The sequence below is a fragment of the Myxocyprinus asiaticus genome, chromosome 50 (assembly GCF_019703515.2).
Source record: "Myxocyprinus asiaticus isolate MX2 ecotype Aquarium Trade chromosome 50, UBuf_Myxa_2, whole genome shotgun sequence".
NCBI classification, from domain to species: Eukaryota; Metazoa; Chordata; class Actinopteri; order Cypriniformes; family Catostomidae; genus Myxocyprinus; species Myxocyprinus asiaticus.
This window is the reverse complement of record NC_059393.1, coordinates 13,452,066-13,480,062: the sequence shown is the minus strand read 5'-3', so window position 1 is coordinate 13,480,062 and position 27,997 is coordinate 13,452,066. Positions and strand designations below refer to the sequence as shown.

At 38.2% G+C, this 27,997-nt stretch overlaps 2 protein-coding genes across 2 annotated transcripts in view; one reads left to right on the top strand and one right to left on the bottom strand.

The window, feature by feature from the left end:
• Window positions 1–27,997, bottom strand: part of LOC127439298 (C2 calcium-dependent domain-containing protein 4C-like) — a 416,605-nt gene that overhangs the window by 21,751 nt on the left and 366,857 nt on the right. The window lies entirely within an intron of this gene.
• On the top strand, window positions 82–27,130 carry LOC127439311 (phospholipid phosphatase 2-like). The gene is made up of 6 exons (XM_051695581.1): window positions 82–554; window positions 19,701–19,852; window positions 20,898–21,160; window positions 21,259–21,316; window positions 22,667–22,843; window positions 23,382–27,130. The coding sequence occupies exons 1-6, from the start codon at window positions 491–493 to the stop codon at window positions 23,532–23,534; spliced, it is 867 nt and encodes a 288-aa protein (XP_051551541.1). The 5' UTR covers window positions 82–490; the 3' UTR covers window positions 23,535–27,130.

Sequence of the window (27,997 nt, the reverse complement as noted above, 5' to 3'; positions counted from 1 at the left end):
TCCCACTGTAATATGTTGAAGTTATTAATGGTTCAATGTCCTGACCGTCAGTTCAACGTGCAGCCTGTTATTTCGCCACTCATCGTGTTTGCGCAGACGCGTCCCGCACTGTCAGCAGCTCAAGGTGTGGACTGTGGAGGTGTTCAGAAAGGCGAGCGGGACATTGTGGCGTGTTTTCAGGAAAGGAGTGGAAGAGTCCTCGAAATATCAAGCCTGAGGGATAAAAACCAGTCCGCTTTCACCCGGGGATACAATAGCAGTATGTGCGCTAATGAGTGATTGCCGTCACTCTTTGAAGTTGTAGATATACCAAGTCTTAAATGTTTCGCGTTTATGTGCTGAAGTTTACATGCATAGGTAGAAAAAGCGGAGGCGGAAGAACTCGCAATACTGGTTGCCTCGAGTTTGTTTTGTTCGCTTCCAAGTGGATTATCGTTGACATTGTCAAATAAATGAAGTGACTTTCTAGCTTTGCGTCAAAGTTCAATAAATGATGACGGGTTTGAGGAAAAAGAAGCTCTTCGTCCTGGTGGACGTTCTGTGTGTTGTTGTAGGTAAGCAAGCGCGCATTCCTATTATATGCTATAATACACTTTCATAACAATATAAAAGTTCATTTCTAAACGTATCCCACCACAGTACTGATGGGTTAAGTTGCATTTAACGTTTCAGTCCCTGAATGTGATCTTATGTAACTGGGTAGTTGACAAAAGGACATTAACTAAAACATTTTAGGTTACAATTTAGATGAAAGTAGGCTGTAAGGGAAAGTGTTTATGTAAGTATTTGTAACCTTTTTAACCATTTTAAATATAGATATTTTTGCATTTAATATAAACAATATAGCATATATATATATATATATATACACACACACACACACACACACACACACACACACACACACACACACAGTACTGTGCAAAAGTTTTAGGCACTTGTGAAAAATGTTGCATAGTGAGGATTTCTTCAAAAATAATAATGACAAATAGTTTTCATTTATTACTTAATGTCATACAAAGTCCAGTAAACATAAAAAAAGCTAAATCAATATTTGGTGTGACCACCTTTGCCTTTAAAAAAACAATTGCTTCTGTCTCTATATGTAATCTCAGACTGACTGGATTTTCAGTGGGGGTGTCTGTGGGGGCCATGACATCTGTTGCAGGGCTCCCTGTTCTTCTATTCTAATCTTTTCTATTTGCAAAAGTAATGTTTGGGAGTCTTAACATTTACATATCCTATTGACACACTAAAGCTGAAGATATAAATAACCATCTTAAGACAAATGCTTTTATGAGACATCTCATGTGCCTAAGACTTTTGCACAGTACTGTGTGTGTGTATATGTGTATATATATATGCATACATAATATTCACTCATTTATTTATGTTAGGTCATAAATTACATGCATAATACATATAAGAGTTAGAATTATAAACTGTTTATAGGAGTTTTATATGAAGTATATAGCATGTCATTCTGCAGGATACAACTGACATGTCATGTCAGTAACCCGACTACAAATATAAAAGAGACCAAGGAGTTGGTGAATTAGTACTTAAATAAAATGTAACTCCTAGTCTAGGTATTTTAATCAGTTTTGTTTTCGCCACAGTCTTGCAAAACTGCTTTGGCTTTGCACCAAACTATAATAAAATGTTTTGGCATGCTGTCTCCACAAGTATGTCTGATAATATTTAGATTTTCTAGACTATATTTTACCATTTAGCATATACATTTCTTGCATATTGTCTTGCATACCAATATATAACAAAAATAAACCTTGAATAAGGGCAAAATCTTGCAAAACTGCTTTGACTTTTCACCAAACTGCAATTAATAATTTTGGAGGGAAGAGATCTAGATTTTCAAGACTATTTTACGATTTTGTGTGTAAATTTCTTGCATATATGTATTTTTTGTAATATGTAAGATGATATGCAAGAAATTTACATGCAAAATGGTAAAATACAGTCTTGAAAATCTAATTATCTTCAGACATATTTGTGGAGAGAGCATGCCATTATTTATTTCAGTTTGGGGCAAAGCTAAAGCAGTTTTGCAAGACTGAGCCCTTTCACAATGTTGTTTTAGTGATACGTATTTTTTGTAATATATAAGAAAATATCACTAAAATAACATTGTGTAAGGGCTCAGTCTAGCAAAACTGCTTTAGCTTTGCCCCAAACTTCAATAAATTAAATAAACAAACATGGTTGACAGTGGCCAGGATCAAAGTGTTTGTACTCATGTTCAGTGTTTGTGTAATGGTAGTGGTCCTTGGAAGGTTTTCATGTTTAGTTAATTTATTTGCAGGTGTGTTCGTGTTTTTACTCATGTGAAAAGGAGAAAAGTTTGCATTCATCCTGGCTTCTGTTCCTGTTGCGCGCCCTTATTTTGCTGGATTCGTGCGCACGTTCAGGAAGCTTAATATTTGTTTATGGAAATGTGATCCAAGCCTGTCAGTATTTCCCACAGTGTTTGGCAGCCTCAGAAATGTTCCTTTTCTTGCATGTCTTTGTGGTTTTTGCTCCCATGCTTGCAGACCAACTCAATAACCGTAAACATCTTGTCATTTACTCATTATGGAAAGATTGGACATGCCTCAGTGCAAAAGTGATTGCAAACCATCTTGACCATTACTTCCTTTAGAAACATTGTATTTGTGCCTGATTTTTAACGGCATGAGGTAACGCTGGTATGACGTAAGATGAGAAGAGGTAACCTTCCCATTGCACCTGCCCTTTAAAGTCTCTGTTGTGTCTGTCTGATCTCAAACCTTTGAGCATTAAGTTTAATTAGGGCTAGAACATGCTGGAGGCAAAACCATTCACCTTCCCAGACTACACTTTTATTGTGGTGCAAGTGTCTCCATCTGGATGCAGTGGCTGTTTTGAAGTGCCATGTTGTGGAGACCACAATTTTGTCTTGCCTAATAACCAAATGTTTGTCCATCAGTGGTGGCATAACTTGTGGGCATCAGTTGGTAATGTATAGGACAATTTCAGATGTTTCCTGTCAAAGATAGGGAAAATATAGGTTTCTAGTTTGACCCCTGGATGGAGGCCTGAGCAAAATGGACATTCTCTAGAATTAAACAGTGTTGAAATTTTTTTCTTTTTTAGCTAAAATAGGTGTGTGCTTACTGAAATGGGAAACACTGCCCCCAGTGGCCAAAGCTGTAAGTGTTGTTGGGCTAAATGTGAGCTCTTATAAATCAGCCAATATTTGGTATATTTAAATTATCGGCATTGGCCGATAAGTTTCTAAAGCTGTGAGGGTGGCGAGAATCGCCTGCGTGCACGTGAAGGAGCCATCTGAGATATGCAAATGACGAAACACAGTTCGTTTTGTTGTTATGTGCCATCGTGTTACCACAATGATAGACCGGTGTGATACACATTCTCATTTAAATGGTCCTGCCTATCAGAGCCACGACAGATGTATATTTCTGCCTATTTGCCACCCTGCTCTTTGGGTATCTGCATCAGCCAATAAAAACCCATATTGACCTCGAAACCCAATCACTTCCTGGTTTCAAAGCGGGATCCGAATCCGGGTCTCCCACGTTGCTGATGCAACACACTTCTGGATGCACCACAAGGGAAGGTAAACACGCTTGAGCCGATGCAAAAATATCTGATGGGAGATGGCCCTTGTCAGTGAGTCAGCATAATGTGGCCAATCCTAGTCTTGGAAACAACATACCGACTTCCTGTGTGGTCATGTTGCATTTTCTGATGTACTCCATATGTAGTCTAATAAGAATTAAGGTTTAGATCAGGTAGAAATAGCCCCATAAGGTAACTGCATGTTTCAACTTTTTACAATGCTTAAAATAACCAACAGTATTTTCAAAAATAACTATTGGGAAAATAACTTGTGTACCATGGAAGAAAGAAAACAACGGGGTTTGGAACGAGATGAGGGAAGTATATTACAGGTTATTGCAATACAACAATCATTTGTAATGTATAAATAAATATGGAATGAGTAACCAAACTTGTTACTGCTGTTGTCTTGCATTAAATGAAGTGTTGGATAGGAGGCTAGGTAAAAATCGATGCCTGTATGATATAGATTTAGAATTCTGTTTTTTGATTGGTTCTATGGGAATAAAAGTCGTACCTTTTTGTACGAGCTAAGTCATACTATATCTTACGATTTTGCCATCTTGTATCAATTATTATGAATTGTTTTGAGACAATTGATGGTCTGTGTTGGCGTTTTTGGTACATCTCAAATCATATTTAAGAACTTTCTTGTTTAGAGCTGTCTTCCGACAGGTAGAAAGATTCATGTATGGAAATAAGGGCACAGCTAAGATAGATGGTCAATAACTTTAACAATATTTTATTTTGCCTCACCCATAATCACATACAGTATGTGTGAGTAATAGGCTTTCTGATTGGTCTACAAGGAAATTAAAGAAAGTTCAAAGTCTTGGGAGTTTAAGACCCTTGGCCTTGAGGTAACACCAGAAACGCTCAATCACAGATTGAGTTATTCAGTCAATGTCAAATAAATATCAGCCTCTCACATTGCTTTAATAACAACAGAAAGTTCAGAAATCCAGTTGAGTTCAGCTACTGGAGAAATTCTGTAAGTGTTTCTGGGCAGTAATATCCTTTCCCCAGCCCTGAATTTGACATTCAATCCAGGCTCCCACCCTATCCTCTCTTTTCCTCTGTCTAAGTAAATTTTTCCTCCATGCAAACACAGTCTGGCTGTTAGTTAAGCTCACAAGATAACAGTTTGTATTTTACGGCTCCATGTATTCTGGGAGAGTATGCATTCTCCAAGATTTTACACACCTTTGCTTAGACCGTAACATATGGACAAACATAAGTAGATTCATCTACAAGACAAAGCTGCAATATCAGTGAAAGTGAAATTGGTGAGATCTATTCAAGCTTGTGTTTTATATAAAGCCAACTAAGGACTTTCCAGGCCCTTGTACCTCTGGTCTCTCTAATGAGTCAGACGTTCACATGCGTGCCTCCCGGGCTGTATTTCCATCAGTTCAGCAACCCTCATCTTCATGAGATTTCATGTGATTTGTGCCAGACACAAAAAAAGGTGATTACCCAAAGTCAGTGTTTTTAATAAAGCTCTTTGTTCCCTAACTAACATAATAATTCACAAACAGTTTTACTGCAATGTAGGTAAATCAATAAGCAACAAAAGGCTGTGTGTTATAATAATTTAACCACAAATAAGGGGCTTTTGTTGGCACAATGCGAACGGTCTTAACAATGGTAAAAACACTAACGCATTCAAAAGAGTATACTTTAAAAGGCTAGAGCGCTCTACCAAGTGCAAGATGTAATGGCATGTGGAAAAACTAAAATGTGAATTGGAATCACTGCCCCCAGTGGCCGAAACTGAAATCGTTTTTGAACATATGGGCATGTGTAAGTACCAGTTTTCAGGTGAAATGTCAGAGAGTGGCGCCAAATTTTTTAGTAGGGCTGTTGATTTAACGCATTAAGTGCGATTAATTATACAAAAAATAACTTAAGTAATCATGCCCCTGACAATTAGGTAAATTCTGTAAATTCCGTAATAAAAGTAAATATTTTCCTACCATACGAGCAATTCAAGCTTGAAGTACATCTGTTTTTACGAGCCGCATCAATAGGTGACAGCGCACCTCAACAAACCTCACAAGCAGCACACCACAAAATGAGAACCGCTCACTTAGGAGGAAGCATAACAGGTGGGCAAAGCACAACAGAATACAAGAATCTTGAGACGTAATTTTCAAAGTTCCCATTACTTTTAACTTGACAGCATTCTAAAAATGTGGCATTTATGACACGCTCCAAATGTGTCCGTCTGAGGCATGCATATGTACATATTGCGACAATTAAAAATAGGGCAGTCGGAACAGAAGAATGCGTACTGTGAGAAGTGGACATATTGACAAACTCAATGCAAAACAGATTGCTGTCAACTGCAGGCGTGTTCAATGATATGAGAATAAAACAAACAATATCTTGAGTTCTTAAGCCACTTTTTGTATTGTCTAATCAATGCTTTATTCATCTGCCACAATAATGCAATTTATTTCAGCCTGAATTTCAATCCATGTTATATATTTATTATAGGCCCTACATATCAGATTTATAAATATTTGAGTTATTAGGCATTATTCATATGAATTATCTTTATTTGGGGGCCTAGCTCAGCTATTAATGATGAATATGATTAATTGCGATTAATTTGATTAATCTGCATGTCATGTAATTCATTCGGTTAAAAATTTTAATTGATTGACAGCCCTAATTTTTTTGTTGTAAATGTAATACATTCAACAGGAATTTATATTTTATTAGCCCTACCCCCTAAAGCTAACCCCAACCCTAATGTAATTTTAGAGCAGAATTGCAACCTTCCAATCAAGCTGCTCATTAAGTAAGGGATAATGCTCAGGGATAATGTTTTGGATAACGCAATATAAACCCAACAGAGTGATCAGGATCATAACGCGAAGCGAAGGGGTCTTGCATCACCCTGAAGGGGTTTATTTTGCAATGAAAACTGGCTGACTGTACATTATCCCACTTATTATGCAGCTACTAACAAAATAAATAAAAACAAGGACGTAAAATATTGAATTGCATTGAAAATATGTAATTATGTGACCAGAAAAAAAAAAAATCGCAGAACAGCTGAAATCCACCTCCGGTTTGAGTTCTGTTGGTGTTTATTTTGTAATGAATAAATGTCTGACTGCTCATTGTGATTTTTATTACAAGACTACTTGCCAAATAAATAAATAAATGCACATGAAACATTGATTTGAGTTGAAATTATTTTATTTGCTTACTTATAGAAGTGATTGCACAGTGATCCGAGAAGCAGGAAAGATGGCTCACAATACACGGATGAGCGATCTGATACGTGGATGTGCGTTTGTTACAGAAAAATATCAGACTGCTAGATGGCACCATTGACCAATCAGAATTGAGTATTCCAGAGAGCCGTGTAATAATGGGAGATAGTGCTTGTCAGTAATTCGGCAGAATGGGGTCGATTTCAGGGTACCCGAACATTGTGTAGCAACATGTCAATTTCTGGTGTAATCACGATAGAAGATTTGCACAGCAAATTAGGAATTTGCTATATTACTAATTCTGTTAATTATTTTAATGAGGATATTCAGTCAATCCAGGTCATGACAGAATTGTAGTTTGGCAGCATTTTATCATCATAGCATTGTGCAATAACCTTAAGACTTACTGCCACACATTTTGGGTTCAATTCCTAAAACTAGTGGCGAAATATGGAGGATGGCAAATTGCAGGCTGTAGAAACCAACATTCATTGTATTGCAAGTCTCGGGTTCAACTTGTTCAGAAACGTGTGCATGCAATTGCAATTGCAACATCAACAAAATTGTTCACAAATTGGTCACATCTTGAGACTGTTAAGTTAACGATGCTGTTACCATTCATCACCAAAACAAATATTTTTATGAAAGAAAAACATTTGCTCAAAATTTACTTGCAGACAGCTAGTAAGCATGTTACCCACACAATGTTAAAAATATTCATAGCTTCTAAAAGTGTAAATCATGCACTAGTTTTAGCGTGGGGAGGTAGAGGGCTGGGACATGTGTTGAAAGAAAAGAAGAGGAGGGAGTGCGTTCCTGCTTGAAGTAAGATTCCAGACACCTCCTGTAGAGGTTGTACACTCAGCACATAGCTTACAAATGAGTCAGGCGGCCTTGCCAAACTCCAACACGGGCAACCGGCAGACAGACCGGCCTCAAAACTCTCACTTATGAGGAGACAGGGTTACAACACTTATGATGTGCCCCCTACAAAAACCTTAAAGTATCAAAAACATCTAATTTTCATCTACAGAGTAGGAACACAGAACTTAAGCGTTATGGGTGCAGTGCATATGAACCGTGCTTCAGATGTTTTTGAAATGAAGCCAGTGTGGATCAAGTCTGGTGTTGAAAGCTTAACACATTAATACATTTGCTGGTTTGCCCACAAACAATTTAGAATGTGGCGAGTACAAGCTGTCAATAAAAACAGAGGGCATGTTTGATAATAAAGATGTTGAACCACTCTCAGGGTGAAGGTCAAAGTTGGCGCTAAGGAAACGGGCTACACCCTTTTAGGCTGTGGTGTAGTCAGAATCAAAAACAAGATAAAAAATCCCCAATGTTTGCATTTTTAAGTAATCTGTTGTTGAAAATGCTTGAAATGGAAACGTTTGAGCCAAATGTTCAGTTTCTTGTACCACCATCTTCATGCCAGTGTTGGGGAAGCTTACTATGTCACAAGCTACTCATACTTTTGAGTACTTAAATTAGTAAAGCTACCCTTTTGAAAGGGTAGTTGGCTTCACTACAAGCTACTATGAAAAAGCAGCTCACTACTTTGTACCTATTTAAGGGGGCAATATTTTTTTTTAAATAACCATCAAATTATATAATTTATTTTTACAACTATATCAGTTTTTATCTGGCACAAAAACTCAAAGATTAGGATGACAGCATTAAACTTGAATACATAATTTACATAAATGCAACTAATAAAACTAGCAACACTAATTTATTAAAATAGTTAAAAAATACTGACAACTAAATAACTAAATGAAAAAAAAATGTTTGGGTTCATCAAGAAACATAAAAGAGGACATTATTTAGGAGTTTCAGTATAGCCTCAATTTGCTTGTCTGTGAAGCTGGATGTGCAATCTAGAGAGACAAAAGACAGCAATGTTGCAGTTTGTCGCGCTACACAGCTAATCATTGCGGAAAAGTAGTCTGTTACTTGAAAAGCTACAATATTTTTAAATACTGTAAGCTACTTAAAAATTGGGGGCCTGGGTAGCTCAGTGAGTATTGACGCTGACTACCACCCCTGGAGTCGCAAGTTTGAATCCAGGGTGTGCTGAGTGACTCCAGCCAGGTCTCCTAAGCAACCAAATTGGCCCGGTTGCTAGGGAGGGTAGAGTCACATAGGGTAACCTCCTCGTGATTGCGATAAGTGGTTCTCGTTCTCAGTGGGGCACGTGGTAAGTTGTGCGTGGATCACGGAGAGTAGCATGAGCCTCCACATGCTGGGAGTCTCCGCGGTGTCATGCACAGCGAGCCACGTGATAAGATGTGCAGATTGACGGTCTCAGAAGTGGAGGCAACTGAGACTTGTCCTCCGCCACCCCGACTGAGGTAACCACGCCACCATGAGGACCTACTAAGTAGTGGAAATTGGGCATGCCAAATTGGGGAGAAAAGGGGATAAAAACATTTTTTAAATTAACGCTTGCCCCCAAAATAAAAAATATATGATTTTTTACTCAAACATTTACTATTTACCCTCATGTCATTGCAAACTTGTTTGCTGAAAAAGTTGTTCAGTTTGATTTGTGAACCGAATCAACTTGTTCATTGAAATGTATCAGCTCAAAAGAATAATACATTTAGTCCAGATTGGAATGATCCGGTTCTCTAGTTTAGCTCACTGACTCAATGATCCAGTCACAGTGGTTCTTCAGTTAAAACTCTACTAGAGGGGAAGAATGTGTACAATGACTTAAACGTCAGTCTGTTCCCCACACAAAGCTGTAGTATGACTTTAGAAGACTTGTCATATGGACTGACATTCTGTTACTTTCATGATGCTTTTGTGTTGTATTTGGACACATTTAGCCACTATAATCTGTCATTGTATGGAAAAGATGAGAGGATTCTTCAAACTCAGTTGACATCATGCACAATGAACCTTGCAGATATTCTCCACATAGGTATATTGAATTAAGCTGCTGGATTTGTCTAGTAATGGCTCTGGTGTCACTCCAGCGGCTTTTCCTCCATAGGGAAAGCGTGTCTGTTTCAAACTCTGACTGTTAACTCAGATTGCTTTCCAATTATTCTGCATACGTAACTGTACATCGGTTGACACTAAATAAGGTAGTGCTCAACTCTGCCCTCTGTATTTATAGTGTTTGTGATGGAGGGGGAGGATTCGCCAAACACAGAGGAAAAAGTGAATGAATGAGTGAAGACTATGGGAGTGGCTAGCTCATTTTTTTGTTTTTGAATATAGCAAAAGGGTCCCTTAATCTTTTTCAGGAAATGTATCTTCCTGTACTTTCAAATTGAACTAATTTGTTTCAGGGAATGAAGGTTAACTGAGACTAGGGTCGGTTCCCTAAAGAGCTGCCCCAATATTGTGTTGGGTGTGAATTGTGATTTATTAAATTAAGTAAAGTTCCAAATTTAAATCTGGGATGAGCTTGTCCATCTAGGCCTGCCAATTATTTCCCAAAGATACTGTATATAAGCGGCTGTTTCTCTCGCACCAGTGACAACTCTTCCAGCATTCTTCCACCTCCCAATCTCCGCCTTTATATTTCATAATGCCTATACCAATTATTATTTCAAAATATTCTTACTATTTCTTGCTTTAGATAGTCTTTTGGGGGGGGGTTCTCAGAGCTTAAGTCCAGTCCTGTGCTCGAGCCCCTCTTTTATGGACAGCTCGCCAAATCTTTTTACCTTAATGCACTCCAGGACTAGATGAACTTGTGAAAGGTGAAGTGTAATTTCTGTGCCACTAGCGACACCAAACGGCATTGCGCAAATAATGACTGTTTTTAAACACATTTCCTGAACACTCCCTCTGTCGTCTATTGGTCGAAAAACAGACAGTTCCATCCCAAACTCATGAAGTATAGGTTTTTGCGGAACGCTAATGTGTGTTTCCCAATCTGTGGGCGTTTTCAAACCAGGATGGCGTTTTTCAACTATCCAATGAAGTAGGGAATCTCAATGTAGTAATCAGTGGGCATTTCCAAACCAGGATGGGCATTTCTGAACTATCCAGTGAAAGTAAGGAATCTCAGCGTAGTAGGCAAATCGTGTAAAGTGGTTGAAAAATGCCTATCCCGGTTTGAAAATGCCCACTGATTGGAAAACGCCCATTTTTGTTCTGCAGGGACACGTCTCAATCTCATCACATTGGTTGAGCCATTGTTGCTATGTCGGGCTGTTTGGGATTATAAGAAAAAAAGGTCCACAGAGACAGTGTTCACACTTTTCGGGGGAGTCAACCTACGAATGGCTCTACATAATGACCTAGGATATGAGAACTTGTTTAAACATTGATAAAATTACTCCCTTCACCTTTAAAGCATGACTCGCTTCTGACGCTCTGCATCTCTCCCTATAGTCCCGTTTGGTTGTGCAATTAAATGACCGCCATGTTCACACCTGCCAACTGAGGCTTTGAACTCAAGCTGTTTGAAGCTCCTCCTCACTGACCACTTTTATGTAGCTTACAGTATACTGCTAGTCCTGACTGAATTCTATGAGTACAGAGTCTGGAAAATGTTTCAGAAGTAATACTTGTAAAGTTCACTAATGAGTACCAGAATGTCCTGTCCTGTTCTTTTTTTTTTTTCTTTTTTCTTTTTTTAGATGTTTTTTGGGGTTTCTTTTTTTTTTTTTTTTCTTTATTGTTTTTGTTTTTGACAGTTGAAAATGAAAAGTCATCCCCAGGGGTGAATTATTTATTTTATTTAATCTTTTTCCCTCATTTTCTCCACAATTTGTAATGCCCAATTCCCAATGTGCTCTAAGTCCTCGTGGTGGCGTAGTGACTTGCCTCTATCTGGGTGGCAGAGGACGAATCTCAATTGCCTCCGCATCTGAGACCATCAATCTGTGCATCTTATCACGTGGCTTGTTGATCGCGTTACCGCAGAGACTGAGCACATGTGGAGGCTCACGGCATCCACGCACAACTCGCCACGCGCCCCACCGAGAGCGAGAACCACATTATAGTGACCACGAGGAGGTTAACCCAATGTGACTCTGCTCACCCTAGCAACCGGGCCAATTGGTTGCTTAGGAAGCCTGGCTGGAGTCACTCAGCATGCCCTGGATTCAAACTTAGGGGTGAATTATTAATGGCTTTCTATTAACTATATAAATGTTTTTGGTCTTGGAAGCAAAAGCCTTTTTGCAGTCTCATTTGTCTTTAGTTTCATAGTAATGAGCTGAAAAGTCTGCAGAAGAAAAGGGAAAAAATGAGGCACAGTTTTATTGGACATTTGTTTTCATTTGTTTGAAGTGTATTCAGCTGGCAAAAATACAGAAAAGAATAAACTCCTTAATGGCAAGAAAACAAGGGTTCTCCATTAAGTGAACATTTTTCAGCAGGTGGTTCACATCTTTTTGAGCCTTGAGGCCTGAGTTGATAGAAGTTGGTTGGTTGGTAAGCTAGAAAGACAGTGAGCTAGTTTTTCAAAGACCATGTACTTAGTAAAAGGAAATCTGCAGATGGGTCATATCTGTGTAAGCCTTGAGGCCTGAGCCACCAGAGTTAGTAGAATTTTGTTAGTTAGTTAGAGAACTAGTTAGTTTGTTAGGTAGTTTGAAGAAGGCAATTTACCTAGTAAAAAAATGTCTGCAGATGGATTATGTCTGTTTGAAGCCTGATTCTCCAGAGTTATTGTTAGTAAGTAAGTGGGTGAATGAGCTAGTTAATTAGTGAGCTAGTAAGTTAGTGAGGTAGTTTGCGAAAGGCCGTGCACTTAGTAAAAATATTTCTGCAGATGGGTAATATCTGTTATTTAGTTAGGCTGGGCATACACAGTGCGAGTTCTGACACTCGGGGGGTCGTGAGCCCCTGCACGCGTTATGAGTCAGTTTATCTGATAATCGTACAGATGCAGTGGTACACTACGTGACTTTACAACCTGGAGAATTCGAAAGCAATCGCATTAATTTTAATGTTCTAGTTATCATTATAAAACATAAATCCAGAGGAGGAGATTTTAATTCCTTGTGGCAATAATAGTTTGCAATTTTAAAAATAAAAAAAGAAGATGCTATGGCCAGGAGCTATGTTTACGAAAAACTATCCATAGTTTACTGATTTTTTAAAGACATTGTCTGATAATTGTTCTAAATGCTGTCGGATATTTGACAGATTGGATTTTGAGGGGAGACTATCTGATTTCATGACTGCGTACACCATTACGCCAGTGTGTTAATATCAGTTACTGTATGATAATATAGCGCACAAAAAGTATAAGAATAAAAAGAAAGCGCGCAAAATATTTGCACCGTTTCTGCCAGTTATACTTGGATTTAATCTAAGCACAAACATGACATTTAGAGCAGATTTCTGAGTTATAGTGGAGTACCTTTATAATTGTGCTTCAGATGTGCTTGCTTCTCATCTGTGTCACTGCATGTTGATATCAGACATACTGAAGAACATCCGTGAAGTCTTGTCCATGTAAATGCACTTTAAAGCTGCACTTAACTGGCAAAGTTTTAAAATCAGCCTGGTCACATGAGATTTACCTGACCATGACAACATTTTTGCAAATTCAAAATTGACATGCTGTATTACACGTTTGGCTGCAGGTTTCCAGTGAAATGTCCAGCAGGGGGAGCCAAAATCAAGTGAAATGGTGTCGTATTCAAACAAGGTTTTAAGGTGAATTTTAGATGGATTTTTTTAATGATTAAAACATACCTCCCTAACCTAAAACTTTAACCTGAACCTAACCAATAGTGTTTTAAAATATAAATTACATTTTTAAAAAGACCTTATCAATGCCTTAACCGATTGTGTTTTAAAATGCAGAAGCAAAAAAGAAAATTTTCTGAAGCAACCACATCAATTTGCGTTGCTTGTATAACTCTGTCATGTCACATCAGTTTGAGTTCATGACTGGTCTTGACCTGCGGTCCTCCAACTCCAAGTCCAACGCTCTATGAGGTGAGCTACCGCAGAAGCTTATCAGTTTGGAATAGGTTTAAATATGTAATAAATATGAAGGTGTTTGTAATAAAAGCTTTAAAATGTATCGTTTTTCAAAAGATGCGTTAGCGTAAAAGTTTGTCGTATCCTAAAATAGCAGGTTCTGAGTAGTAGAGAGAAAATAAGCATTTATAAAGTCATTATCAGCCTTTGAAGTCATGATTTGAGTGAATAAAGCACACAGTTGTTGTAGTGCCTCTAGTGTTGATTTCACCTTGAAACTGCAGGGAATTGTACCTGGAGACACATATAACAAGTTTTGCAAAAATGTATATAGAGTCACATTTTCACAATGAGGTTGTTTAAAATATTTTTTTTAGCACAGTGGTTGATTGACAGGTAGAACTTTCACCCTAGAAGTCCTTGGCTTCACCAGACTTGCGCTTGGGGAGTCAAAAAAATATAAAATCTACCATATATCCACTATTGTGTATATACCATTATGTTATGGATTTTACATGCCCCTTAATGTAGCCCTATTACTGAAATGAATACAAGTATGATGGTTAGAAATAGACAATAATGGAAATTTTACAACACAGTCTGCCAGAGTGATAAAGATTTTTTTAGGCTTCATCAGGACTGAGTAACCACAGTTAATAGAAGTTACTGTAGATATTTGGGAGCTAGTTAAGTTTGTGAGCTAGTTTGCAAAAGGTCATGTACCATGAACCTAAAACATTTCTGCAGATGGGTCATGTCTGCTTGAGGCCTGAATCGCCAGAGTTAATGTTATTGAGTGAGTGAGCTTGTTAGTTAGTGAGGTAGTTTGCGAAAGGCCATGTATCATGTACAGTACCGGCACTCCCTATACACATATTATGCAGTCTGTGTAGGGCACCAACACCCTACAGGGGCACCATCTTACCCTAGGAGGGCAGGAGAAACTCCACTGGCTCCATCGGCTTCCCCGCACGTTATATGTTATTCAAGGACCCGATAGCATTCGCGGAACACAGATGATCACCTCGCAGCACGCACCATGTCAGATGATTGCCTCGAAGGCCATTTCTGCAGATGGGTCATAACTGTTATAGCCTTAATGCCTGAGTCACACAGAGTTCATAGAAGTCAGTCAGTTAGGTTCACTGCCATGTACCCTGATATATACATCCTTGCTTCACTGACTGAGAAATGTTGTTGTTTGGTACAGGGACTAAAAATGAAATGTTTTTCATTTCGGTTCGTTCCGAGCAAAAAATTTGGTTCAGAAATTCCGCAGCCTCCTTTCCAAATGGTAACCGGTTAGAACAAATAAATAAATAAATAAAAGAACAGTTAATAATATTCTTTTTAAAATGACTACTCTGCGCTAATGGTTGGGTGAAATATCAGTTGCAGTGATGCCAGATCTCGCAAGAGAAACAAGCAACCTGGTCTGGAAAAACAAGCCTAAAATAAGCCACTTGCTTCACCAAAATAAGCAAAAATAAGCCTTTTTGTTTTCTTGTGTGGTGGATTTATCAGCATAGAAATCAAAACAAGCATACAGTTAATTAACAGTGAAGTGTAATTTTATTTACAGATCTGCTTCTGAGTCAAAGCCCAGCAGCATCAAATATGTATTAATGCATCATATCTAACAATAATTAATTGAAGACTTGGAAAAAGTAGTTGTTGTTGGTCATGTGTGTGGCCATAGATAGTTAGAGACCCCCGCACACACACACACACACACCTTGTACAGTAACATCCATAAAGGATTAACAGAAAATGAAAAAAATAAAATAAATAAATTGCAATGAAAAGAGGTCCCTGTTTGAAAGTTTCTTTGTTTTGTTTTGGGAAATCAAATTTCACATGTGCTTTACCTCTTTCTCCTACCATTGCCAAAATTCATAACGTTGATCCTGTTGGCATAATATTTTCAGTGGGGACTTGGTTTCTTTGAATCTCACAGCCAAAACAGTGTAAATAATATAAAGCACAATAATTACTGTTTATACAGCAAGGTTACTTGAGAACTATGGATTTTAACAGTGCACCATTGTGGATGTCTGCTTCAAAGTTATCAATGTATGATGTGTCCAGACCACACTGTATGGAAGTACAGTGTCATGTCAAACAGTATTGTTCTTTTATTTGAAATATAATGGGCTTCTTTAGATGTCCTTAAGCTCCTCTTTGACTCTGTTACACAGAATACATTGAAACTCAACATGACTTGAGGTGTGGTATGAGTATGTATAATATTGTTTTTTGTGTGATTGCATTTCAGCTTCTCTCTGCAAAAGTTGATGCAAAGTTGTAAATCTGTGGTGTAAAAAGTGGTTAAAACTTTTAAATTAAATGAAAAAAAATATATTTTCTCCCCAGTTTGGCATGCCCAATTCCTCGAGGTGGTGTAGTGACTCGCCTCAATCCGGGTGGCGAAGGACGTATCTCAGCTACCTCCGCGTCTGAGACCGTCAATCCGCACATCTTATCAGGTGGCTTGTTGAGCGCGTTACCGCAGAGACGTAGCGCATGTGGAGGCTCACGCTATTCATCCACGCACAACTCTCCATGCGCCCCACCGAGAGCGAGAACCACATTATAGTGACCACAAGGAGGTTACCCCATGTGACTCTACCCACCCTAGCAACAAGGCCAATTGGTTGCTTAGGAAGCCTGACTGGAGTCACTCAGCATCTTGCGTCTCCAGGTGTGATAGTCAGCGTCTTTGCTTGCTGAGCTACCTAGGCCCCAATTAAATGAAATTTTAATAAATGTATAGTTGCATCAGCATCAAGGTTAACTTGTTACCGATGCTGTTCATCTACATGGAGCAATGATCCAATCCAATAAATAAATCCTGCCTCTAAAACAGCGAAATGAAAAATAATTAAGTTATTTAATCTTACATAACTGTAATTCTTCATTTATCAATTAGCCTGCTGGACTATTCGCTACGTAACTTTGGAACTCATTACCACGGTTTATTAGGCAGTCGAAGTCAGTTCATTTTCGAAAACATTTACATGCCTAAATTTTCAATTAAGCTGTCAAAGAACAGTAAATTTAGATATAGATTTAGATGATAAAACAAAATTAGTTGTTGCATTCTATTATTATTAACTCACTGTGACACATTAAGCTCCATATATACAGTATACAGCATGATGTGTGTGTGTATATATATACATATATATACACACACACACACTGGCGGCCAAAAGTTTGGAATAATGTACAGATTTTGCTCTTATTGAAAGAAGTTGGTATTTTTATTCACCAAAGTGGCATTCAACTGATCATAATGTATAGTCAGGACATTAATAACGTGAAAAATTACTATTACAATTTGAAAAGAAAAAAAAAATCAGAACTTCTTAAACTACAAAGTGTTCTCATCAAAAAAATCCTCCATGTACAGCAATGACAGCTTTGCAGATCCTTGGCATTCTAGCTGTTAGTTTGTCCAGATACTCAGGTGACATTTCACCCCACACTTCCTGTAGCACTTGCCATAGATGTGACTGTCTTGTCGGGCACTTCTCACAAACCTTACAGTCTAGCTGATCCCACAAAAGCTCAATGGGGTTAAGATCCATAACACTCTTTTCCAATTATCTGTTGTCCAATGTCTGTTTCTTTGCCCACTCTAAACTTTTCTTTTTGTTTTTCTGTTTCAAAAGTGTCTTTTTCTTTGCAATTCTTCCCATAAGGCCTGCACCCCTGAGTCTTCTCTTTACTGTTGTACATGAAACTGGTGTTGAGCAGGTAGAATTCAATGAAGCTGTCAGCTGAGGACATGTGAGGTGTCTAATTCTCAAACTAGAGACTCTGATGTACTTATCCTCTTGTTTAGTTGTACATCTGACCTTCCACATCTCATTCTGTCCTTGTTAGAGCCAGTTGTCCTTTGTCTTTGAGTACTGTAGTGTACACCTTTGTGTGAAATCTTCAGTTTCTTTGGCAATTTCATGCATTGTATAGCCTTCATTCCTCAAAACAATGATTGACTGATGAGTTTCTAGAGAAATCTGTTTCTTTTTTGCCATTTTTGACCTAATATTGACCTTAAGACATGTCAGTCTATTGCATACTGTGGCAACTCAAAAACAAACACAATGTTAAGATTCATTTAACGAACCAAATAGCTTTCAACTGTGTTTGATATAATGTCAAGTGATTTTCTAGTACCAAATTAGCAATTTAGCACGATTACTCAAGGATAGGGTGTTGGAGTGATGGCTGCTGGAAATGGGGCCTGTCTAGATTTGATCAAAAATGACTTTTTGAAAATTAATTTTTTAAATAGTGATGGTGCTGTTTTTTACATCAGTAATGTCCTGACTATACTTTGTGATCAGTTGAAAGCCACTTTGGTGGATTAAAGTACCAATTTCCTTCCAAAACCGCACAATCTGTACATTATTCCAAACCTTTCACCGCCAATGTATGCATATATATATATAGATAGATATATATATATATATATATATATATATAGATAGATAGATAGATAGATGGATATGGATATGGATGAGCTTGTTGTTTGTACATTTCATTGAGCCTTGTAAAATAATATTGAAGAATAATCTGCATGCAAACATGAAAACTCTCCTGATGAGCCCAAAGATGTGTCCTCATGTACATTGTAATATCACATTGGTATAACTAAATTGCAGTTGAGCAATTCTGGACTTGTGTGGGATGCTGGGCATCCATATTTATCATTTAGCTTCTCGAGTTTCCCAGAAGAGCCCAATGCATGTTTAACATTTTGGCTTGTACCAACACTGCATGTGTTAAGTTGTCACAGAGATACATTTGGAAAAGAGGAGGTCCCTTACTATAGCAGTGTACATAAAATATCCACAAGAAGGCTACAGATTCCATCCAAGAACTGTGCTGGAGAACTGCGTCATGTTTAACAGGAAATAAATGCACATTTATTAGAACACGGTGCTATTATTTGGCCACCTTATCAGCAAAAAGTGGAATTACAGGAAGTAGAAATGCTCTTAACCTTTTCCTCACTTGCTGTGGCAAGATCACATGGTTGCAGAGTTATTGTGTGATGTTTCCGAATGTCCCATGGACATTTTCCATTTATTAAAGGATCAAACTGTAGCTACATTCAGACATGTGCGTTTTTAGCCTCATCAGTCCATCTACAAATGTGTTGTGGCGAGGATGTCTGGGCTGTGGGTGTGTATGGCGGTGTTTACTGTTATGGTTCTCAATGTGTTTTGGGTTAAGACTGTGTGGTCAGGTGACTTCCTCATAGTTGTTGGATAACTCTTATTTCCATGTAACTGTTTGGATGAAAGAGGTTCTATAAATACTTACTGCTTCCATGGCAGAATTCAGATTAAAATTGCTGGTGGTCAGCCAGTTGAAAAAAAAAAAAAAAAAAAGGTTTCATTAACAAATTGTGGCTGCATTTCAGGGAAACGTCTGTGATGACTAAGGGAGCTTTCACACTAGCACTTTTGGTGTGCACCCGGGTTCGAATGATGTCAAAATTTGGTTCTTTTGGATGATGTGAACACTGTTTTCTGAACTCGGGTGTGCACCCAATACATCCGGTTCGGATCGCTGCCGATATGAATGAAACCATACCAAATTGCGGAAGTGAACTGCTACTGATGACGTCTTTGCAGGCTCCTGAACACAATTATTATGGTTTAATGCATGTCTCACACCTGCTTGTTTCCAAATTAATCACCTTTAGAGAGCAGCTCACATTCTTCACATCTCTTGCACATTCAATGCATCTGTGGCAGACAAACAGAAGTGTCATTCTTTCTTTTTATTTTTTGTTGAAATGTATAGTAATTTGAATATGTTCTTGACAGGTTTCATGAGATTAACCCTGGTATTCCCCACATTTACCATTACCTCATCATTAAGGAGTCAGATATAACTTTTATTTACTTTTTTGTCTTCACTTCCTCTTTCCTGTAGCTTCTCTGCCCTTTGTGATCATGAATATTGCATCCCAGCCATATGAGCGAGGCATCTACTGCCAGGATGAGAGCATTGGTTACCCCATAAAACCAGACACCATCACACATGTAACACTGGCTGTAGTCACCATCACCTGCACGGTCATCATTGTGAGTCTCTATTTAAATCATCTCTCTTTCCATTCCCCCATTATCCATCATGATCTCATCTCCAGAGTCACGCACTGAACAAAACAATGTGTTCGTTCATGACTCTGGACAGCAGTTAGTTTCATTATGCAAAAAACAACACAGCTGGATACTGAGGGTTATGTGCCCATGGGCTTATTTGGCATCATGTTTTTGGGTTGTTGTTGTTGTTGTTGTTTCATTTTTTTAGGATAATCTAATCATTTCCATGAAACTGTTGTGGTTCTAAAATTTTCAATGAGTCATGCTCTAAGCCATTGTAAAGCAACCGTTATAAAAAGTAATTATTTGTTTATTAGTAAATGTAATCATTCATCAAACATCTGTGTATTTGATCATATGCATACATTTACACCGATCAGCCACAACATTAAAACCACCTGCCTTATATTGTGTAGGTCCCCCTCGTGCCGCCAAAAGAGCACCAGCCCGCATCTTGGATTAGCATTCTTCTCACCACAATTGTACAGAGTGGTTATCCGAGTTACCATAGACTTTGTCTGTTCGAACCATTCTGGCCATTCTCTGTTGACCTCTCTCATCAAAAAGGCGTTTCCATCCACAGAACTGCTGCTCACTGGATGTTTTTTGTTTTTGGCACCATTCGGAGTAAATTCTAGAGACCATTGTGTGTGAAAATCCCAGGAGATCAGCAGTTACAGAAATACTCAAACCAGCCCAGTCATATCAAAACTGTCAAGCATACATCTAAGCACAATGAAGAAAAAAAATAAAACAAAAAAAATGTAAAAAAAACATTGAGATGCAAAATGTAATGTTTTAAGCATAAACCTCACTAAATTTGGTTAAATATATGTTTAACACAACATTTGCCAATATATGCTTGAATAACAATTTCGGTACTGTTTATGAATGTCTATATTGTTTAAGGTTATAGTGTTGCATCTCAATCAATAGTTCCTTACACTTAGTTTTTATCTTTGTTTTTATCCATAGAAACGCATCACAACACTAAACAATGTACCTTTTTTCCGTTTGTCTTTAGATATCGTTGGGTGAGGTGTACCTGGTGTACAGTAAAATAATTCACTCCAACTCTACCTTTAATCAGTATGTGTCTGCCATATATAAGGTGCTGGGCACCTTCCTATTTGGGGGAGCTGTCAGCCAATCACTGACAGACTTGGCCAAGTACACCATTGGGCGACCACGGCCACATTTCTTAGCAGTGTGTGCTCCCAAAGTCTGCAAAGGATACATGGCCACAGTCAATTGCACTGGCGACCCGCGTGATGTCACTGAAGCCAGGTATGTCTCATGAGAATGGTTAATGCAAGACTTTCTTTCTTTCTTTTCAGGGAAGTTCTTTTGAATCTTTGAAATTACATCTGATTTGTGTGTTCTAGGTTGTCCTTCTACTCAGGGCACTCCTCCTTTGGGATGTACTGCATGCTGTTCTTAGCGGTGAGTGCTACAACAATCACAGGCTCTGTTATTTTTTTAAAGGGGCCTTATCATGAGGAATCCAATTTTCCTAACATTTTGAAATAAAGGAGTTCATTGTAGTTTATGTAGAACTACAAACTTCCTTCCAGTCCATAAAGAGCATTTACTTAAACCAAGTTGCAAAGACAACACTTTCTAAAATCTTTTTATTTCTGATGCCAGAAACCCAATTCCATTAATACGAGACCACCCACATTTAGGCTATATGTCAATGTGGTGTGGCAACTATTAGATGTAGGGATGTGCAAAACTACCAATTTATAATCGACTAGTCTGTCGGTTGTTTGAACAAGGATAATGATGTATAATTAGTCTCCGTTATGATCATGTGATCCTGATCGGATACATTTCAGAGGGAAAAACGGACGCTAAGCACAGCATTTCAACATGGTTACTAACGGATATTCAACAAAAATGTAGGCTGAATAACTGAAACATCTTATTACCAAAACTGTCAGAGAAAAAAAATACTGACACGATTCAATGTAACAAGAGCACCTGGGAATCTGTAGACGTTCCTCGCTGCGTTTAAACCTTTTTTACTGCAACAATTTATTCAAGCAGTGTCAGAATTAGCAAAAGACTTTTATCTCTCCAAAGCACATCACAAATACGGGAGCATTACTGACAGCAGAGAATTTTACGCCGGACAGTGATCGTCTTGAAATGTATTGTTGATGTAGTGCTTTGATGGCTGAAACAGCTATGTTGCATAAATGGACATAAATTAAAGCATAAATAGAGTAAACTTCTTGCAGTAGGTTTAATTGTGCTGACAATTATTCACTTTTAAGCACAGAAGCTATAATCACGCAAAAAAAAAAAAAGCTCTCCAAGCAGTTGTACCTCTCAGTTAATTTTGAGAATTATGTCTCCCATTAAAACCACCATTAAAAATATTGTTAGTTAGTCAACCTGACTAATCAACTAGTCAGTTGTTGGATGACTAGTCAAATAGTCGACCACCTAATCTTGTGCTGTTGCTGGCTGCATGTAGCATCTGACACTCTGTACATCCCTCCGAAGGATCCCAGTATAGGGAAAGAGTGGTTGTTATTTTTTTTTTTATTAGATTCACTTGTAGTATGCCTTTTCCAAAAGGGGATGGTGGTCCATAAAAGGTCAACCTTCTTATTCCAGCAGTAATGTTGTTAGGTACTTAGAATTGAAAATGCTGCTTGCTAGCCACTTTTTATCCAAAGAAGTCTTTTCCTTCATAAAATTACATCTGGTGCTATTCTCTTACCATGTTGCATAATATTCCTATATTAACAGCCTAATATCTCCCTCCTTTCTTTCTCCCCTCAGTTCTATGTCCAGGCAAGACTGAATGCAAAATGGGCTCGTCTCCTGAGGCCCACCATCCAGTTCTTCCTGGTGGCCTTTGCCGTGTACGTAGGTTACACCCGCGTGTCCGATTATAAACACCACTGGAGCGACGTGCTGGTAGGACTACTCCAGGGGGCGCTCATTGCAATTCTCACTGTAAGTTACAATGAATCATGTTGAGAAAGTGTTCACGGAAATGTGTGTGATGAGGGGGAGGGCGGGGCCGGGCCGTGACCACACACGCCCGGCCCCCAATTTGGCTAATCAGCTAAGGAGAGGGATAAATGTGGCGGAACGCGACAGTTCGGGGGAGAGAGAGAGCCACATGCAGCTACCATGTGTGTGTTTATGTAGTGTGTCTTTTTAAGTTCTTATTAAATATTATTTTGACTCTTCAGCCGGTTCCCACCTCCTCCTTTCCCAACCTTAACCATGTTACAATGTGGTTTCTGTGTGGTTTGGTATATGGTAACTGTATCTGATAAATATAGTACATTTTAGAAGCAACAGAGCCTCAAAGTTAAATATTTGCTGCTTCCTGGCTCTCTTGCTTCTTGTCCTAAACATTACATTAACATTTAAATCTAAGCATCTAATATATGTATTATGAAAGGCTGGAAAATATCTGCCACATATGCCTCTCTGGCTCCAAAAATACGAGTCCTTGGAAAGTAATTTGCACTGTCTCTTTCAGGTGCGATATGTGTCAGATTTCTTCAAGGTCCGTCCTTTTCCTCAGTGCTCGAGTCCAGAGACGATGGAAAGTGATGTTGCAGTGCGGAAACCCAGCCTACACTTGGGAGAATCTGAGCACAATAACCATTACAGCTATTCTGGACCTGTGTGAGAGGAATGGAGCAAGATACTCACACTACATCTCCCACAAACCACTGGACTGATGGCAGGGGACGGACACGACTGCACATGCTCACAATGTTCTTGCATCACCAGCCTCGTTGAGAAAAAGCTTTGGTGTCTCTTTCTGTCCTTTGCATGACAGAGAACTCTATACATATTTAATCAATTTATTTTAATCACAATGATTTGCTGAGGACCTCCATATTTTGAGGGACTGAATCTATTTTATAAGTTTAAGTTGGTATATTGGATCAGATTTTATATGAAGTGATGTATGGCATGTATATTCTTTATCTGAACTGTAAATCTTATCAAACTATAGCTTAAAATGGCACTTTGCTCTGTAGCTTAGCTTGCACTTCCCATATCATTTGACAAACCCAATAGAAATGGGTCATGAAAAGTCTGTCATAAATCACTGCTGCATGAGCAAGTTCTATCCTTTTCATAGCAGAGTCATTTGAAGTTTCCATTATTATGCACCTAAATTGTGAGTAATCTGGCCTTTTTTCCAAACAGGTTGTCGACACTTGATGTGGACTGCAAACAATAGATAAAGAAATTGTTATATGATTTTGTTTCCCAATGTTTAAACGTGAAACCACTACAGCAGCTGCAAGCCTGTCATGCTCCATTTTTTTAAAAAGCTGGCTTTATTGAACTTTTTACTTTGTGAATTTTTTTTCCCAAATTCTTATTAAATGTTTGTAATAATAGTTTGATTGGTGGTTACAGACTTTGTTATAATTAAATAGGAGCAATTTAAAAAGTCACTGACACTGAGGTGTTCTATAATGACATTTATCAACACTATTACACAAGAAATTGTCATTGCTTCTGAGTGTTCAGGTACCCTGAAATCGACCCCATTTTTGCATTTGTACGTCAATTCAGACGTGATCACCTTTCAAACTACAAATGCAACTCACTTTTGGCTCCACCCTGTGGACATTTCACCCTGAAAATTGAACTTGCCTGTGCCCATGTGTAAAAGAACACTTCCAGCTTCGGCCATTGGGGGCAGTGGTTTGAATCTCAGCTTAAGGATTTTCGACCTACGTTCGCTGAAGTTTCAGCCATGTTTGCTACAAGAAATTCTAGAGTCACTTTTGATGCAAATTGCACTCTGGTGAAAAACATCAGCACAGCTATTTCATTTTTGCATATCCAGTTAGCATACTTTGATCAAGAAGTACTATATCAATAATGAATGTACTTATGCAGGCATGAACAAACATTAACACAGTCCACATTATAACTGTACTCAAATGGTTTCAGATTCTGAAAAGAACATAGCGCCAGAAGTGATTGTCAAACACATTTTATCTTATTAGGTTTGCATACTTTGTTTACTTTTGCAATGTTCTATTGGGTGCTTCAAGCACTGCAGTAGCCAAGCCTCTAAGGCTGATCATTTATTCAGTGAAAGCTATACAAAATAACTACAAAATAAGTTAGTCACATAACATTTTTGCACTCCAAAATAATTCACACCATTTTAAAACAAACTGTACTGAATGTGGTTCGCTTATAACTTGCAAGTGATTTTAAACTATACTTAGTAATTCATCCTTCTGTTTTCTGTCAAAATGAAGGCTGAAGACATTTATTTTTCTCCTTGCAATGCCATGTCAAAGTGGAGGAATTGCAACAGGAATACATTAAAACTAAATATTATCATGCTTATTACACAGCTACTTAAATAAATGGACATAAAATATAGATTTGAGTTGAAATTATTTCATTATGTGAGAAGGCACCCAGAACGATACTAAAAACATTAACACAGCTGTGTGTAGTAAATTAGCTGTGAATATGGGCAGTAAACTGAATTATATATTTTAGCTCCCATTATACAAAAGCATTTGACCACAGAATGCAACAATTGACCAATCAGAATCAAGTATTCCAGTGAGCTGTATAATAATTGAAAATTAAATTAGTAGTGGTAATAAGATAATAATAATAAACAACAATTATAGGCCTAATTTAGTGGAAAAGGGTGAACTTATGACTTAGAACCTATGATAGCTCTATTAAACCCAAAATGAGATCTGAGCCCACTTTTAACTGCAGGGGTTCTTTTTCACTTGGTTCACATTTTAGTCCTCTAAGAGGTTTGTAAAGTTCTAAAGGGTTTCTTTAAAGGGTTTCTGAGAGCACATGCTAGTAGGCACTACAACCACTGGTCTTGGTGGTAACAATAGACTGATCACACTGTGAATTCGACAAAAGTAGGTCAGAAGTTTTGCTGCTAAAATTAGCCTATGCTTACCGAAATTCAAATCGCTGCCCCAATGGCCAAAGCTGGAAATGTTGAACGGATGGGCACGTGTGATCTCCAGTTTCCAGGTGAAATGTCCACACAGTGGCATTAAAAGCAAGTTGTATTTTTAGTTGTAAATACTGTAATACAGTCAACAGGAATACATATTTTTATTAACTCTACCCCCTAACCAAAATCCCTACCCTACACTTAACCGTCAATGGCATAAAAATGCAATTTTAGAGCGAAATTACAAGCTACTAATCATGCTCACCATTGTTCATGTGATTACTTCCTGGCAGGGGTGGACTGGGAAGAAAATTTGGCCCGGGATTTTACATAGAAACCTTCCATAGAAATGCCCCTTCCACATATCGAAGGGCCGTTTTGCCATTCATAATGCAGTGGACCATGCAGCCCCATTTCGCGGCCGGCCCACCGGGAAAAGTCCCTGTTCTCCCAATGGCCAGTCCACACCTGCTTCCTAGTTCCCACAGGACCACAACCCATGTTTTGGTGGCTGCTTGTGCAATGCGCTATATGAAGTTCTAGAGGGAAATGTGTTCACGTTTGAATAGATGTCTGATAGTGAATGGTGCTTTTCAGTAATTTGACAGAACGGGAGCATGAACTTTCGGAAGCAACATGTCAATTTCTCGTGTTGATTACAGAGTTTCTTTTCTACCCTTGTTTTTCTAAGCTTGCAACTGTATGGTGTTGCATTCTTTTAACTTAAATGTAAGTTCAAATGTAAGCAAGATGCCTGTCTATCTATGCAAGGTTGTGATTTAGTATTTAGATAATGTCAAAGAAAGCACATATTTAGCACCTCTCTGGTTCTTTGGAAAATCTAGGGCCATTTCCACTGTATAAATCTAGCAAAGTATTGTTGGTATTTCTCCCAAGAACTCTCTTTGGGATCATTTTGGGTAAGGATGGTAGAGTTCTTTGCCAATTTTCTCTTTTTAGCTTGTCGCACTGCACAACATCTCTGCTTCAGTTGTTTTCTACTCTCAAAGACAGTCATTTAGACTTCCCACACCCTTAAAATAGTGTTCAGTGCTGCAAAGCCATGGACACCTACAGGACCAGCATGGTGCGATTACTGCATTGCTGCTCCCATTTTAGCCCTGTTGGCCATTTCCTTTCAGTATACACTGGTCACATCCATTTTCATTGATTGCATGCAACATATTTCTTCTTCAGACCTGCTTGATGTTCTCTAAAAGAGACAGTTGTTTTACAAAAGTTTTTTAATGTTTGACATGGATTAGTAATTAATCTGTACTAAAATGCAATTTAAAAGCTTCAATACTCAAGATATTATGTGCTCTCTGAGAGTATTATGAACTAGATTTTAACATTTTCTGAATAAAATGAGTGGCTTTTAGCATGTTGCATTAAGGTTGCTAGGGAGTTCTAGGTGGTTGCTATAGTTGTTTACTGGGCCAAGTCAAAAGAGCAAATCCCCAAGTGCCTGTTATTCTGGTCTCTAGAAATGGCTCAGGTCTTTCCGTTAATGCAAATGTATGCATTTTTTTTATCACCTGGTAAAAATCGTAAGATTTGAGGTATCATTTATTTCCAAAACACAAACGTTGCAGGATGGCTTTTGTGTGGAATACTTAATACTTTAACATTTAGGGTTCGAGGTTTGTTTTTAAACTAAAAACTGTGTATGTCATTTTCAGCCTTTTACTCTGAAAGAGGTTAATTAACATAAAATATTTAAGATTTTCCCCATATAAACACAAATCATTGCTTAAAATACATAATTTAAATATACTCAACTCACTGTTGGCCTAGTCTTCCTACTTTTGGGTCATGGTAATAGAAGTAATTTGGACTCAAATGTGGCATAGACTTGAAAAAAATAAATACTCCAGAAGGAACCAGCCCTCTGACTTGCATTTATTATGAAAAGCATAGACCTGTGGAGACCCGGAGAGACAATGCTACACTTCTTTAAGTCAAGGGGTCAGTGTTGCCTGGCTCGCGGCCATACCCACCACCGGGTGCATGGCTTTATATATTTATCCTTGCTCACTGTTGCTGCTGTTCTCTGTGGCCCAGTGCGTACTTATTACACAACAGGCAAAACACATTGGTCGGTTGTAAATTTCACGCGTGGTCGGCGAGTGACTTTACAGGTCAAGGAGAATGTCAGTTTCCAATGCAGAGGTACA

Bases quoted from the DNA above. Each gene is read 5' to 3' on its own strand.
- LOC127439311 (XM_051695581.1), top strand. From the start codon at position 491: ATGATGACGGGTTTGAGGAAAAAGAAGCTCTTCGTCCTGGTGGACGTT. The intron at 21,161-21,258 runs GTATGTCTCATG...TGTGTGTTCTAG, and splicing joins CGTGATGTCACTGAAGCCAG to GTTGTCCTTCTACTCAGGGC. The intron at 21,317-22,666 runs GTGAGTGCTACA...TTCTCCCCTCAG, and splicing joins ACTGCATGCTGTTCTTAGCG to TTCTATGTCCAGGCAAGACT.